The following is a 17,185-nucleotide window of genomic DNA, read 5'->3' as shown; positions in this document are numbered from 1 at the left end:
TTTTTTTCGTTTTTGACAGATTAATGTGTTGTTAAACACTTAAATAATGATAATGAATTATACACTATGTTAGTTTTATGGATTTTTAATGGATCAAAATGATGTTTTTAAGTGTTCACACAGTTCTTATTTTAAAAATATTATTACCGGAGTGTTATATATATATATATATATATATATATTGTGTTTATCATTTCTTAAGGTCCCATAAAACTTTTAATAATGTCTAAGTTTTTTATTAATGTGTGCGTTTTTTAATTTTATGAAATATAAATTATGATGGAAAACCAACAAACTGAGATTTTAAAGCGTTGTTGGCATAACACCAACACATACGGGTGTGCATGTTTAATACGGATAGTCTGACCAATATAAGAGATGACAAGTTGTGAGTTTTAATTTATAGTGAGTTGGTGACTCAGTGATAAAATCTTTTGACCTTTGCACCTGAGATCAAGTCCCACTCTACATATGTGGATGGGTTTTTTCAGAAATCATAACTTGCATCCTAGCCATTCGTAGTTTAGATTATGAGTAAGATAGACCGTTAATAGAATCTAACACCAATACTTGTATTTTGATCTATGTTTATTGAAGATATAGAAACTAACAGAGCATATTTATCGTTAAAAAGAAAATGTCAATTTCTTTTCTAACATCAATATAGTACCCATCTATCGTCAATTTATAAAACTTTTGTATACGGTCAGTCTTTGTATAAAATGAGCGTATGTACTCCATTAATCATCTCTTGCATTTTAGATACATAAATTTGGCCAAAATGTACTATTGTAGGTGAATTTTCTACTCCGTATCACTTATATGTTGCATAGATCCGCCAAAATTTGGAAGTGTGTGCTTACATTACTATTTTTAAAGATGTACTATACGTTGAAAAAAATTGAAAAAAGTTTCATTTTCGTAGCTTTAATAACTTTTTTGAACCTAGGGTGTCAAAATTAACTCGATCGTAAAATTAAAACCCTTTTGCTATCTTGTCCAAGAAATTATATATTCGATCATTTAGAACGTTAAAGGTGACCAAGCTAGATCGAGATTATTTAATTATTCGATCATAAGAAAATGAGATGATCGTTTATACGTTCTATGCAAACCAATTAATAATACAATATTTGATCACCTTTTGAGGATAACAGTTTCATAAACTTATTTACAAAAAAAATTGGCAATTTTATGTAAAACAAGTATTCTTGATTATTGGAATATGATTAAATTGATGCACAACAACCTTTTATATGACGCACAATGATTTTCCCTAATTTATAAACATGAATATTTTTATTTGTTTACTATAATACATGTTTTAGTTGAACCAACTAACCATTTTTATTATATTCAAATCCAACTATATATATATAAATATACATATAAAATTATAAATATACGTTTAAAATATACTATCATGAATATAATTCAAGACAAAGAAAAAGAAAGGGAAAAAAAAGGTATATGAAGAAAAGAAGTCAACATGGAGTAGCATTTCTCTTCTTTATCCTACCTACAAAATTCCATTTTTCATGTCCATATAAATACCAAGATAAACCAACCAATTTGATTTCACTTTTATATAACTCCAAACAAATATATATTCGTTCTAAACAAGGACAAGATATCTAAAAGTATATATATCTTCAAGATCAATACATTAAAATAATTCATTTTTGATCCAATATAAAGATGGCAGATAGCTGGTGGGATTCAAGAACAAGGCCTGCTGCTTTGGATACAGTTTCTGTCACCTCTATGAATCTTTTTCAAGAAACAACTGAAAGCACCACTACAACATCCACCACGAGTGGCGGCGGCGGCGGCGTGTTGGGCAACAACCCAAGCTTACACAACATGATGGAATTAGGTCTTTCATCACAACCAATATCTCAGGCCTTGGATTGGAATCAAGCTTTATAGTAAGTCCACTAGCTAGCTAGAACATGTTCTAGCTACTTATATATATGTTTACAAAACCCTAATTATTTATGTTTGTTTTATCTAGCTCTTTGTTTTTCTAAAATAGTTTTAACTTTATATCCGAAACAGTCGTGGAGATCAAAGAAATGATCTTAACCAAAGTGGTTACCAGGCCCTAATTCAAGAAGATCAAAGTTTGAGCTCAAACACAAGCAATTATCAAGAAACAACTCAATGGAAATCACATAAAATGTATCCGGCGGATTCATCATCAGAGTTTAAGCAGATCAACGTTAGAGGTTTCCATTTAGATGAACGAGTGCCATACAACGAAGAAAACGGATTAAATCCTAGCTTCCAAACAATGGATCATTCGTACGGAAGTAATTCTACATTAATACAAAGTTTATTTGGTTCAGATCATAACACGAATCAGCAACAAGATTCGGGTTATGATCAAAACCAAGGAATGAGTAATTACTCTTATCAATCTAGCTACGGTGGCATCAGCATGTCAAGTGGTGGTGGTGTCGGGGGAGATTACCCTCCTCCGCCGCCACCTCAAGAATTCTCAGTGAATTCACCATCAAAAGTTCAACCACCGAATATTGCTACACCCCTACAATTCTCCAACAACGCACGATTTTGGAATGCATCGGCAACCTCCATGAATGATGTTAGATCAACTAGTTTTTTCCCTTTGCAAATGCAATCACCTTCATCTACCATTGAAGATAAACCAAAGGTATAGCACTAGCTAGCTTATCAAGATTAATTAACAAACTTGCAAAATATAATGCCCACAATTAAGATACTTGAAACCTAATATTTTATGTTATTTTTGTGAACTTTTAACAAGAATCCCACACCAGAAATGGTAAAGAAAAGCAATAGCAAATCATCTACAACCAAAAGACCAAGAAATGAAAACCCACCATTGCCAGCTTTTAAGGTACAAATTGATCAATCTTTTTTCTATTCTACATATATTTCCATATGAATTTATGAAAACACAATTGATTAATTAAAGTTGGACTTTTAATGTCTTATTATGGTTTGATCAGGTGAGAAAAGAGAAGATGGGGGACAGAATCACTGCACTCCAACAATTAGTTTCACCTTTCGGAAAAGTATGCATATATATATTATCAGTATATATCTATATATATATTATATATTCAGACTTTTATATATTGTCATCATCCATCTTTTTCTTTCTTTTTGATGATTAATTCTTGACATGGAAGTCTTGTTCTTGATAATAATCATATCTTTTGGGTCTTTTCAGACTGACACAGCATCCGTGTTGTCTGAAGCTATCGAATACATCAAATTTCTCCATGAACAAGTGAATGTAAGTTTGCTTAATCAATCAGATTTGTATATGATATCTTTAATTAATTAAGAGAGCCGGCCTAAAGCTAGGCTATAACTTACGATCAATCTTAATTATATCCTTAATTAGGTTCTAAGTACCCCATACATGAAAAATGGAGCCGCGATCATGCAACAACAACAACAGGTGCCTATTATAACTACGTACCAATGTAGTACTCGTATTATAATTAGCAAATTAATTGTGTAGTTAATCATTTTTTATTTTATTTTTTTGCGAGTATGTATATAATTGAATTGGGGATGATTGAAATTTTAACTAGGTAATTTCGGATAAAACATCAGACGGATCAAGACAAGATCTAAGAAGTCGAGGGCTATGTCTGGTACCGGTATCAAGTACATTTCCAGTTACACACGAAACAACAGTCGATTTTTGGACACCATCTTTTGGAGGGACTTTTCGATGAGTGTGAAAGCACGTCGAAAGCTAGCTAGCATTTGTTCATGGGGGCCAGTGGCGATCATCAAATTAAAGGAATTAGTTCTTAATTAGCAATAAACAACTACGTACGAATATCTTGTAGAAGAGAAAGTAAAGAAAAAAAGATATGAATCTTTAAAAATGTTGGGCCAGCTACAAGCAAAATGATGCAGCTAGCTTTGCCAATGTTCTTAATTGGTTAAAGGTGTCCATCTTTTGTACATAAAATTGAGTATTTGTAATAATTGTAACATTAATAATGATTAATTAACTAAAGTTTTGTGTAGGAATAATATGTGACAACAGGCGCTAATTGATTATATATTGTACCGTGCATTGTTATATGAACAGATTTCTATTCTATATTATTTCTTTTAAAAAGAATTTCTTTTAGCAAGTATTATATATTATTGCAAGCATATATTGGTTTTTGTTTGAGTTTATTTGTCATATATGTTCAATGCGGTTAGGTATTGTAAAACAAGTATTAAAGTAAAATAAATAAGACAATATGTTGATCTTTAGATCATGTTTAATCTGATGCACCAAGATTCATGAAACAATTGATGCACGATGACTTTCATGATCCACGATGATTTTCAGTGAATAAAAACCTATTGTTTTATGATAATACTTGTTTTTTTTTTACCTAAAACCTATGTTTAATTGCACTAATGATTGGAGAGCTAAAAGGAATAGGGAATTTTAAAATTTACCCTTAATTAAAATCTAACCAACATTTGTATTTATATTTGTACACATGCACTACAAACAATATTGCATTTGTTCACACTTTTAGTGTGTGTGAACAAATTAAAAATTTTGTCACGCTTTTTTGTGTGTAAAAATACATAAAAATGAAAGTGTGTATAAATTTCTCCACACTAAAAAGTGTGTAGAACTAAAATTTCACACTTTTAAATTTCACACTTTTTAGTGTGAAGTTTCATAATTATTTTGTAAAACCTCATTTGTTTACGCTAACTTTTTAGTTATCATGGACAAATAAAGTGTTACAAAATAATTATGAAATGACACACTCCTCACTAAAAAGTGTGAACTTTTAGTTCTACACACTTTTTAATGTGGATAAATTTCTATAGATTTTTAATTCTATATATTTTTACATACTAAAAAATGTGACAAAATTTTTAATTTATTCACACTCACTAAATGTGTGAACAAATACAATATTGTTTGTAGTGATGATTTATATATATATGTTTCTTTTGATTTGAGCGAAACAACCACTTAATACACTTGTTACTCACTTAAACTTGTTCACTTTTAATATTTAAAATCAACTTTAACAATTTTGACCATAAGTATTTTTATTTGTATTATATAGTAGTTGATGAAAGTTAATTATACCAATGAAACATACATTTAAGACACAATCAATTCATATAACTTACATCAAATATTATATAACACAAACAAAATATTTATAGTCAAAGTTCATAAAGTTTGACTTAAAAAATTTTAAATTGGACAAGTTTGATTGTACGGTAGGAGTAATTAATTACTTAAAAGACCGGTTGGCGACCACCTGGCCGGCCAGAGGGATTGAGAAACTAATAGATCGACTACCATGTAGCTTCTTCCCTCTTTCAAGAGACTATTTATGTTTTTATTTTAATACTCGTAATATTTATTTGTCAGGAATATTGGTCGTTTAATATAAAGCTAACAATCATCAACGATGTTGTTGATTACTACTAGTGATTATTTTTAGAGAGAGTGTATATATTTCATAAAAATAAAAGTTTAATAAGCAACTTTTTAGTATTCTTGTACACCTAACAGCTTTTTAGTTAGTGATTATCAGCATTGATTAAAGAATAGTTAACAACTAACACAAACCCGGCCAGATATCTAATAATGTCATATATATTGTCACTTTATTACATCAAAGACTTGATATATACAAGGATGAGTCACTTTGCAAGTGATATTATTCGATGTTAATTAATGTTTATATAATTTATTATTATTTGAGCGTGAGAGTCATCTTAATTTCTAGACAAGGTGATTTTGCAATAAGGTCTTTCAGTTGATCGATGATCGATCGGCCTCAACTATTTGACCCGTACGTATTGACTTAATTGATACGGTATTCATGTATGTAATAGAATTGAAAGGTGACTAGCTAGCTATTGTACGTCTAAACTATAGAAATTAAAATTAAATAAGAATATATAATGTTGAGAATAAATGAGTTAGTGGAAATGTGATGTTCATATTAGTAATTTACTTATTTACTAGATTTTTATATGTTTAAGATTCCTAAAAAGGAAATGGAAGGGTGTTGGTGAAGAGTATTAGGGCCCATGCTTTGTGCTTTTTATCTAATGGTCTTTAGACAACTAAAAAACACACATTGTGTCTAAAAAAAGTTATTAGTTTATCACAATCCTTATTTATTTTTAAAACTAAATAAAATATTCCATTTATGTACAACTTAGTGAGATTCTTTGTAATATTATTATTCTATAATGACAAGATAAACATTTTGTATAACATAAAAAATGTTATTAGTTTTTTAAGTATAAAGTATATATAAGTTTGGATTACATTTTATATAAAAGGTTATATATGATAATCATGGGACTATATATATGTACCTATTTATATAATGAATGATAATGTAATCAAGTAGTAGGGACTTCAAATGAGTTGCTAAATACAAAGTTATACAAGCCCTATATATCTAGCTTCACTTTGAAGGATGTATGGATGCTATATAAAGTACCATCTTCATTATGTGTACAGTGCAAATGATGATCATAGTTTGGTGAACAAAAAATTGCATATTAATTGGTAGAATCTAGAAATGTAAAATTTTCTTCTTTATAATGATAAAATTGTGGATACTTTAGTAAATAATCAAGATTGTTGAGTTAATGGATAAGCGAAAGAAATTTCCATGGCATTATGCTTGCTTGCTTAATTATTTAGTGATGTCCAAAGTATCATGAAAGAATAAGATGAAGTGTACCAATCGGTACGACTACTCTCAAACATATATACCACTACTTGAGATGTGTTATATTTGAACTTGGACATATGTGATGTAATTTAGCTAACAAATTTGTGTATCTTAATTAAATAGAAGAACTCTTTTGATTAAAGATGTGGCGTCAAACTTGGAGAAATCGTAAATGCTTTATAGTGATGTAATAAAGATGATTTCTCAAAGATGCTAATAACAAAGAAACAAGACAACAAGTTCATATATTTCGCCAAATCCCTTCTTAAATATTGTCACGGATAACTTGTTTTTACAATTAGTTCCTTTTTGTCTAGACTACTGTTAAGTTTGATGTGTATGAGTGATGTAAGGGTGACAGAAGAAAGAAGGTTAAAAAAAGGAAGGTATGAAAAAACAAAAAGGGAGTAGCCTATGTTTTTTTAAATTTGATTATATTATTTAGAGAAAGCGATAGCGACCACACTGGCTTCCCTCATTTCCCTTCAATAATACTCCTTCCCACCCAAATACTTATCATTACCAATACTTGAAGTTTTCATACATTAAATTATGACTTCCCCTTGCCTTTCCTACTTGTTATTCTTCTACTTTCTTTTTGAGCCAAATCATCCTCGATTTAAGGCCCGGCCTATTGGTCATCAAATGATACTCAATTAAATTTTATTTAAACAATAAATTTATTTAATATATATGTCTCCTATATACATTTAAGGGTTAAATCCATAAAAAGGTAACCTATTTACACGAATTTCCTATTAAAGGTAACCTATTTTGTTTTCGTCTATTTAAATGATCCTATTTTCAAAAAATTCCTAATAAAGGGTATCTCGTTAGTTTTTGACAGACGAAACTCGTTAAGTGTCACATCATTGATGTCACGTCATCAGTTTTGCTGACGTGACACTTGACTTTGACCGGTTAAAGTCAAGTCAAGTGTCACGTCAACAAAATTGATGACGTGATATCGATGATGTGACACTTAACGAGTTCCGTCTGTCAAAAACTAACGAGATACCCTTTATTAGGAATTTTTTTAAAATATGATCCTTTAAATAGACGAAAAAAAATAAGTTACTTTTAATAAGAAATTCATTTAAATAGGTTACCTTTTTATGGATTTTTCCCTACATTTAACAAACTAGCTAATCATGTTAAAAGTAGAATTGTGTTTAATAAGTAGTAGATGCTTTGTTTAAGTTATTATGAAGCTAGTTAATTTGTTAAGCACATATTATCGAAAAGACGAGTCTTCACAATTAATTCAATTTTAAGAAAAAAAATACAAACGTTATCATTCACTAAAGTACAAGAAACAACTAACTTAAAAACTCAAACGGCATAGAACGGACAAAATAATGTAACTTTACTTATAAGAATGATTGTATTTTATTTTGGTATTTGTACTCACTCGCTTCTCGTTAGTCTCTTTTTACTTGTGAGTATTGAAATTGAAAGTTTTTTTTTTTTAAAAAAACGAACACATCGTACGTTGTGGTGACTGATAAACGATTTTGGACGTTACATTTGTATCACATCATTTTCTGAACTTTGCCACACTAGCTTACCTTGTTATTGTAGCAAAATGACCAAGGATACCCCTTGTTTAACTATATTTGATGTGTGCAAGAATGGGAAGAAAAAAAAAAAAAACGTGGTCGTTGAGCAACCCAAACCAAGCAATACAAGAGAGTTGCCAAGCGACGCTGGGACGAAGCCAACGCCATACCTTATGCTCACACAAATTGATACAATCATATATATCACATGTTAGTATACATCATAACAAATTTGGTATCATCCATAACTAATTAAACTAACAAAACGCAATTGATAAGTAAATGAATGTTGAAAGACATACCAAAAGATACTTGAATCGGGATAACATTTAGACTTACAACCTATTTTAGACTCACAACGTGACGACCAACTCAACATTTCAATATTCAGAAATGGGCTCCTTATGTATGAAGCCACATCCGTTCAGTATTCACCCAACTTTGTCCGATTGTCCCTTTCGATTTTTCAAGATCCCTTAGTTCAATTACGACTCATAATTCTATCACGTATATCATCCGATAAACCCTCACTCTTTGTTGAAATTGGTCATGTTCTTTCTTTTGTTCATGCCAAGTGGATTCAAAATCCTTTGTTAGATGACGAAAGCAATATTACTGGTATTAGGGGGTGTTTGGTACGATGGAATGGAAATGGGAGAAAGGAAATGGGAAAGACTTCCTTTGTTTGTTTACAATGAAGAAAGGGAATGAGAATGGAAAAAGGAGAATCAATTTCATTCTCTATAAATTGTAGAGAATGGGTGAGAATGGAAAAAAAAAAATTTTTTTTCTTGTTTATATGTATTAAATTTATTATTATTTAAAATTTTATTTTTTTTATATCCATTCTTTGAGGGTACCAAACAGCGGAATTCATTCTCTTTCCAAATACTTATTCTCTTTCTCACTATTTTCATTCTCTAATATATTTTCATTCTCTATGATTCTCTCCTACCAAATAACTCCTAATCGTACCAAACACCCCCTTAGAGTCTATCATTGGAGTCACTCTATGGGCTATTTGGAAATTTTAGGACCAACTTGTATTTGGCAAGAAGGATTGGCAATGGAAAGATGTCTTTGGTCCTTATTTTGGAATAGAAAGATCCATGTATCTTGGAATCAATGGATTCAATATCCTTGTTAGATAACATTTTCTAACTGCATGTCTAGCTCCTTATTTTATTTTCGACGGGTCAATCGAAATATCAAGTGTATCTTTTAACGAATGAAACATTGCCCATTGCCGCTTACATATTTATCAAAAGGATAAGATATTATTGAAATGATATTCTACTAATTGTTATTTATTATCATGTGTATGGATAATGAAGCAAGAGTAAATGTTTCTATTCGTAACTTTCCAAATTGTTTAGGATAATGATAAATCAATCTAATGGGTATACCTAAAAATATGCCTAATAGTATGATGATGACATTTGAAAAAATCAAGGGGCAAGATTAGGAAAGAGAATTAGTGGAATCCAAATGTCAGAATTTTAAGGTTTTAGGTTAATTTTTAAGCATACGAGTTAGGTTGATTAATCATTTTCCAATTGTTTAATACTCCGTTGATAAGATAATAACACAATTTGTTACATTACTCTTCTAAGAAAAAAATAATCAGGAAATTCTTTATATGTATTTTAGATATATAATACTAAAATTGTTTATGTAATACTCGTATTATATTTGATTTTAATAATTAAATTGTATAAGTTATAAATATATATATTTAATATTTAATTTAATTACATAAATGAAAAGTGTAACTAAACAAGATAGATAATAATTAAAATATAAGTTGTTCGTGTAGACTTAAAATTTAGGTAATTCAACAATCTTAATAAATTTAATAAGATGGATTAAAAATGTTTGCAGCCAACACAACTGACCCGTACAACTCTAAAAGCAATTACTGTTATGAGATGTCACCCAACCCTTGATTTTTGTCCGCCTCTTCTGGAAATCAGCCATTACGATTCTTGTAAAAGTTGAAAGATGTCATTTTTATATGTAAACAAGAATATTATTGCTTCTTACAAACGACCAATAGCAGAGACAACTTTAACAACCAAAATGCATACAAATTTGTATTTAAAAGAACAACCAACCACCTTTTTTTGCAATCACATAGAAATAGAGTTATATAATTATAGAAAACAATGTAAACCTTCTTGACATACGGTATGGTTTTTGTATCTTTAGAGGGTAAATTACTCGGCTCCCTTGAGTTTCTTGGCAATGGTGGCAATGTACTTGCCCTGGTGGAATGCCTGTGCCAGCTCAAGCTCAGACGGCTGTCTAGATCCATCGCCAGCATAGGTTCCTGCGCCATAAGGACTTCCACCTTTCACTTTCTCCATTTCAAACATGCCAGCTCCAAATGTGTATCCAATTGGCACAAAGATCATCCCATGGTGAACCAGTTGAGTGATTGCGGTCAAACTGTTGAACGGAGATGGAAATTGATGTCAAATACATTATAAATAGGAAGAATCGTAAGAAAGTGCAATGTTCTATTTGCCATAGTTTCTCAAACATTTAATACAACATGGTTGTCATTTCTTACCAGAGTATGCAATTTGTAACCAACTGAAATTAACATGCTAACCCCTTTTAAAGGCAAAAATTCTTACCTGGTAATAAATGGCTAGGGTGCTGCTTTAAAGAGAGCTTATCCCCCACCCCAAAAAGATGCATCAAAAGTTTGGTCTAGTTAATATTTTAGGTAACAACCTTTATTATTAGTAGATAGAAAAGGTAAATTAAGTTTCAAATTTTGGTAATCTTCAAACTTGTCTCCAGGTAATCACTTTTGTAGGCGACACTCAGTAACGTGCCAGGAAAAAAGTAAATATGAGCAGATCAGTCTGACTTTTTAAGAGGAAAATAGACATGATTACCGAAACAAAAATCAGACCAAACTATGTGACCTTGACTATAACCCTAAAAATGACCAAGAATCATCATTTTCGTTGACACAAACTGCTACTTGGCTTCAAATTGATTTGTGTTAAAGGGTTCATTTTTAGGATGATGGGTACTTACGCGGTAGTTTCTTGACCGCCACCTTGAGATCCAGTGCTGTAGAAGATGCCAGCAGGCTTGCCAGCGAGTGACTGGGTTCTCCAAAGACCACCAGTGGAATCAAAAAAGGCTTTGAACTGAGCAGACATCATACCGAATCTTGTGGGAAACCCGAAAACAAATCCATCAGCTTCAGGAAGGTCATTTGGTGTAATTATTGGTGTGTCGCTCTTAGGAGGTGCACTCATTTTTCCAAGAACCTCTTCGTGCAATGTTTCTGGGACCTGCAACCCAAAAAGGACAACGTAACTTAAGTAAGGAAATCAAATACATATAATTTATAGCTTTCGTTTTGCAACCAACGAATTGCATAACCAATTTTACCAATGTGTTTCCTGTTCGGTGGAGATGGTAGATTGATAGGCAAGGTGGGTTGTGCAAAAGGTCAAATTTGGCCAGGTTAAAGTGGGCATTTTGATGCAATGGCAAGCCCAGATAGTTCACTTGGCCCATCAGTAGGCCCAGCTCGTGAGATCAGAAGGGACGCTTTCTTTCTTGGTGTGCAAGCTGATATAATTTATCTATTTTAGGTGAAAACTCCATCACATTTTCTTTTTGTTGAGTTTTGTTTTTTTCTTCTTTTATTCTGTAAATCATTAATGCACTACAAGTGATTACAAATACAACATAGTTTGGATAATAATCTGCCCTATTTAAAACTATTAAGGAGGTTATATGCATTTAATATAGACTTTTGGTGACTTTCAAGTTTCAACCTGTTTGACCCATTCTGCTTATAGCCCAGTATTTTGATATATACCTGGCCCATTTGTAATAGACAAAAACCAAATCGATCCATTACAAGGTATATGGGTCAAAATCTCTAACATACAAGTGTGTATGACTGTATGTGTGTTTGGCAGTGATTAAGAATACACTGACAGTGCATTAACAGGTGAAAATCTTAACTAACTGATATCTACCTGCCATAATTTGGCTTCAACTCCTTCAACGGATGCAGCTCCTTTTTTTATCTCTTCAGCTAGCTTCTCTACATGTCCATACATAGAGTAGTACCTGCCACAAGGTAGAATTAACCGTGAGTAACCTAGATAAGAATACAACTTATTTCTAGATAGAACTTATTATTTATCAAGAAAAAAGAGAGATGCCAATTCAATAGAACAACTTATTTGTGTTTATTATGCTTCAAGCATACAAGTCATATGGTGAATACAAGGCAGATTAAGAGGTTCACATAATAAAGAGACACCGTAGTAAATTTATGCTTGTTAAGTAGGCTTTTCTTTTATAGCATGCCGGGCATGCAGAGAAAATGAAACAAATATCATTTGTTTTTCTAATGAATCAAAACAAAGTGTCTATTCAATATCGATTTGTGCTATTTTAAGTATGATGCGCTGATACAGATGAAGTTAAATGGTCCACGAAGCTAGTCAGAAAAAATGAAAAACTGGAAGTAACAAAGGCATTGTAACTAACAACTTGTTAGTAAAAATTAACTTGGATAAACAGATACATCATTATCAAGCCCACATAAGGTGAAAGAAAGATCAGTCAATAATCCATTTAATCATGATATCCAGAGCATGTTACAGTAATTAAAGAGGACTTTGTTATTCAATATCGGATGGAAACTTCCTTCGACTTTACATGACCAAGAAATATATGTATTTCATTGTAGGTTGAGGACAACTTAAGAAAGTGTAAGCACTCATGCAAGCATATATTTATAGTAGAAATTTCGTAAAGCCTCTAGGTTTTATTCATTCATTTAGTCTAACTAAAAGTTCAAAGTTTTCAAAATGGTTTCTTCTGGGATCCTACTAAAGATATACAGTCAAACTTTTGGTCTTGAACACTCTGTTACATTTGTTGATAATATGGGTGCATTAGTGGATAGGAGTTTTATATGGCATGGCTTCCTACTTTACTAATCTATTGGTGTTAGTTTTAGTTCACATTTGTTATTATACATGTCTACCAGATCGTCTCAAATTCTAAATTAAGGATCGGATGTATAGAATGAGACGAGCCTCATTCTACCACGGCGCTCTTCTTTCCATTGGAAACCCGGGGAGGGACATACCTAATTTAGAAAGAAAACAGTCTGCCATCAACAAACTATGACCGCTGCTATCTACTTAAGAACCATGTTGACCTTTGGCTTAAGTACATCATAAAACATGCTAACCTTTAACCTGATTACTACTCAACCACACAGAGTTACAGCTTCAATGGATATACACATATGTTATTTTACTATTCAAATGATTATTTATTTGGCCAACAAGCCTTGACCAAACTACCAAAATCAGGAGACAGGATCCAAATCAACTATAGAGGATTGGAATGAATTGACTTGTGCACCTTCTAGAAACATAGAAAATTAATTATGCGTCCTGTTATTGTAGGAGACTATGCATAAAAATATATACATGATGCTGCCCCACATCACCATTCACCACCAACTATCACAATCACAAACAAATCACGACAACCAAGTTTTAGCCAAACCTTCATTCGTAAAGATTCATTCTATCAACAAAACACAAGAGTGTTTCCTTGGCTAGATACAAAGGCATGTATTACCAATTCGAGCAAAACACGAATAACCAGTGAATCAGTACTCACTGTTCGTTTGCATAAGACCCCTCTTCCTACAACCTTCTTAACTTAAGCCTTGTCTCTTCTCTCTATATGCATTATAGTACACCACATCACGAACAATAAAAATAAAAAAGGTATTCTATAACTAATTTACTATATCCCTCCATACAAAGGTAACGAAAGCAGATACATTCTAACAAATGTCAAGGAATAAGATCGTGACACCTAATTTTCAAAAGGTAGGACATCATCCACAGTTCCACACTAACTACAGCATATATAATAATTTAACACACACCTTATCTAATGTCTTAATCATTTACCTAATCCCTATATTAGCTTAATCTCATCTATCATTTTCCGATTCTTAAAAAACATATATTATTCTTATTCTTATATCCTTTACTACATAATTCACTACTCTACCAAAACTTCAATATCACAATATACGAAATACATTGATCAGTCATTGCAGAACCCGTTTCTACATATATCAAAAGTATCTATATCAAGTTTCAACATGAAGATAATCCAAAAACGTTGACCGATTAATTTCAACTATCATTTTCCACGTCATAAACAAATTAACTTATTCTTATTTCCTTACTACTATAGTACTCACTATATTTACTAAGGTTTCAATATCAAATAAAACCTGTATCTATATATATCATAAGTACATCAAAATTTAACTCCATTTTTTTATCTATACATACATAATCAAAAGTAATTAAAATTTCAGCTCCGGAAACATTGACTGGTCAATGCACCTAAAAGAGTAAAACCTAATTCTATTTCCTTTTTTTTTTATTATTATCTTCAAACTTTACACCTAAAACACATATTATCCACAGATCATTAACAGCTAACATTAAACAAATTAGTCAAAAATCAGATTAATAGCATATATTCGATCAAATTATTAGAATCAAATTCCGTATATTCAATTAATATAATCAAAACCATAATTGTGAATGACTCGATGAAAATAAACAACTAACATCATCAGCAACACCTAATTGACAGTAGAACTAAACCTAAACTGATCAAAATCGATTATATTAGAGATTAATAAAATGAACATTATTAGTTAGATATAACAGTAAAATTAAACAAAAACCGATCAGAATTGATTTTATTAAAAATAATATAAAATGAGCATTATATATACATATAGATATAGATAATAGAGATGGAATGATACATACACGATATATACTTTAGTAGGAGCCATGAAATGAATGGAATTGGATTTGATTTTGAGAGGAGGATGGTCAAAGAGGAGAGAGTTTGACTTTTGATTGAATGAAATATGACTGGGCAACGATGAGCACTAACAATTGTTGTGTGTGTGTGTGTGAGAGTATGAGATATTTATACTCGGAGGATCAGTTGGCCAGCTGGCAAATTCGCTTTGTTTGGTTGAATTAAATCATTCGAGAGAGAGACGACGTCGTATCGTTATTGGTTTGAAGGAAAAGGAAGGAAAGGAAAGGAGGGAAAGTGTGGGTAATGATGGCATGTTGTTGTCACGCCCACCATCATTTTTCATTGCCAAAGACGTCTCTTATTTTACATACAACTATCATTACCAACGGGTCGGCCCGGTCAATTTTTATTATCACGTAAACACAAGTCTGGGTTTCTAATCAGTGCGCCACGGATTAAATCACGTACGTATGTTTTGTATTCATTTATTTAAATCTAAATCTTTAATTAAATAACATATATCTAAACATAATTTTTCATGTGCTTGTAAATTAATTTTTCAATCTATCCTGAATCCATAGACATATGTTGATTGAATGTAAAACCGTCTATGTTTCTCATGTTTCTTTAATTTTATTTGTTAGAATGCTTGATTTGAATCGAGTTTAGATAAATTTGATTTGAAAAATCAAGCCTAATATGGAATTTGTCTAATATTTGAGTTCAAATAAAGTATACTTGTTTGAACTTGAGAGTTAAATCAAAAAAATGGGATATGATTTAGATATATTTATATTTGTATATTTTAACAGCAAGGTCTTTAAATTATATACTAACAACGGGTTTAACCATAATATATTCGAAGCTGCTACAATACCTTCAAAATAATGAATTAGTTTTATTAAAATTTTTAATTTATAATAATTAACGTCGAGTAAATAGCAATTATAGCACTCCAAAAATTATTAAAATCTATTCCATTGTTTAGTCATGCAAATAATAGATGTATTTGCTATTTGAGAAATAATTTCCTTTGAAAAAGTAAAGCCATCGACTAACCCATCAAATTCAACAGTCAACTATTATTTGTTGCATACTTGCATGGTTTTAACTTTAATTTTCAAATGGTAAGTTTTTGACGCACAACTTATGAATTATGATATCTAACTTTTAGGTCACTACCAAATATATAAAAGATTCGTTTATTAGTGAAAACGACAGACAAACTAAAATTTTCAAGATATTAAAATTTTTGCACTCAACCAAGTAGTAAGGTTAGTCTCGGTAGCATTGCCGTTTCAATATAAAAATTGACTGACAATATTCCTTCCAAACTCTAAAGGGAAAACTTTGTAACATATACTACACAAGAATTTTTACCCCGCACAATGCGCGGCTCTTGAATTATATTTTCAAAACTTTTAGTATTGAATCAATAAAATCTTTAATAAGCAATGTTTAGATAAAAAAAATTGTATAAAATAATTAAAAATATTTAAAAATCAAATATTCAAAATTTTCTTAATAGTCAAATCCACTGCATAAATGAGTGGACAAACAAAATATTAGAATACATTTAAACAATTAGCAACAACAATTCTGTGAAACAAACTTGTTATATTGATTTAGTATAATACATATATTGATATAGACGCTTTTATATGTTAGTAATTAACAAACTTATATATTAAAAAAAAGGTGCTAGCAATTATTTATTTGGAAACAAATTAAAAATTGATTATTTTATTCATACTATGTTGTAATTTTATTTTATTGATATTGTAACAAAAAATGAATGTAGTATATATTAAATGGGAAAAATTTATAAAGATGACACATAAGAAATATCTTATGTGGCAAAATCTAAAGATAGCTTTAAATTGAGTTGGATGCCTTTAAAAAGTTAAGATAACTATTGTTTTATTAGAGATATAGATATAGATATAGATATCTAATAAATTAAACTACCTATTTTTTTCTTTAAAGTTTAAACTTTCTATCTTTGAAAAATCAAAAATA

General features: G+C 30.7%; 2 protein-coding genes across 2 annotated transcripts; one reads left to right on the top strand and one right to left on the bottom strand.

Moving 5' to 3' along the window:
* The first annotated feature begins 1,606 nt into the window (after positions 1-1,606).
* On the top strand, positions 1,607-4,019 carry LOC122579325 (transcription factor bHLH123-like). Its single transcript, XM_043751479.1, has 7 exons — positions 1,607-1,928; positions 2,059-2,674; positions 2,789-2,881; positions 2,994-3,059; positions 3,218-3,283; positions 3,395-3,451; positions 3,588-4,019. Exons 1-7 carry the CDS (start codon positions 1,699-1,701, stop codon positions 3,732-3,734), a joined length of 1,275 nt encoding a protein of 424 aa, XP_043607414.1. The 5' UTR covers positions 1,607-1,698; the 3' UTR covers positions 3,735-4,019.
* A 6,343-nt stretch (positions 4,020-10,362) lies between these two features.
* On the bottom strand, positions 10,363-15,311 carry LOC122579290 (NAD(P)H dehydrogenase (quinone) FQR1). Its single transcript, XM_043751432.1, has 4 exons — positions 15,166-15,311; positions 12,310-12,403; positions 11,348-11,610; positions 10,363-10,744 (listed from the first exon to the last, which is right to left on the bottom strand). The coding sequence occupies exons 1-4, from the start codon at positions 15,189-15,191 to the stop codon at positions 10,513-10,515; spliced, it is 615 nt and encodes a 204-aa protein (XP_043607367.1). The 5' UTR covers positions 15,192-15,311; the 3' UTR covers positions 10,363-10,512.
* Between the last annotated feature and the right edge of the window lie 1,874 nt (positions 15,312-17,185).

Source organism: Erigeron canadensis, chromosome 8, assembly GCF_010389155.1.
Source record: "Erigeron canadensis isolate Cc75 chromosome 8, C_canadensis_v1, whole genome shotgun sequence".
NCBI lineage: Eukaryota > Viridiplantae > Streptophyta > Magnoliopsida > Asterales > Asteraceae > Erigeron > Erigeron canadensis.
Note: the sequence above shows the minus strand (reverse complement) of the source record. Positions and strands in the feature narration are given on the sequence as shown.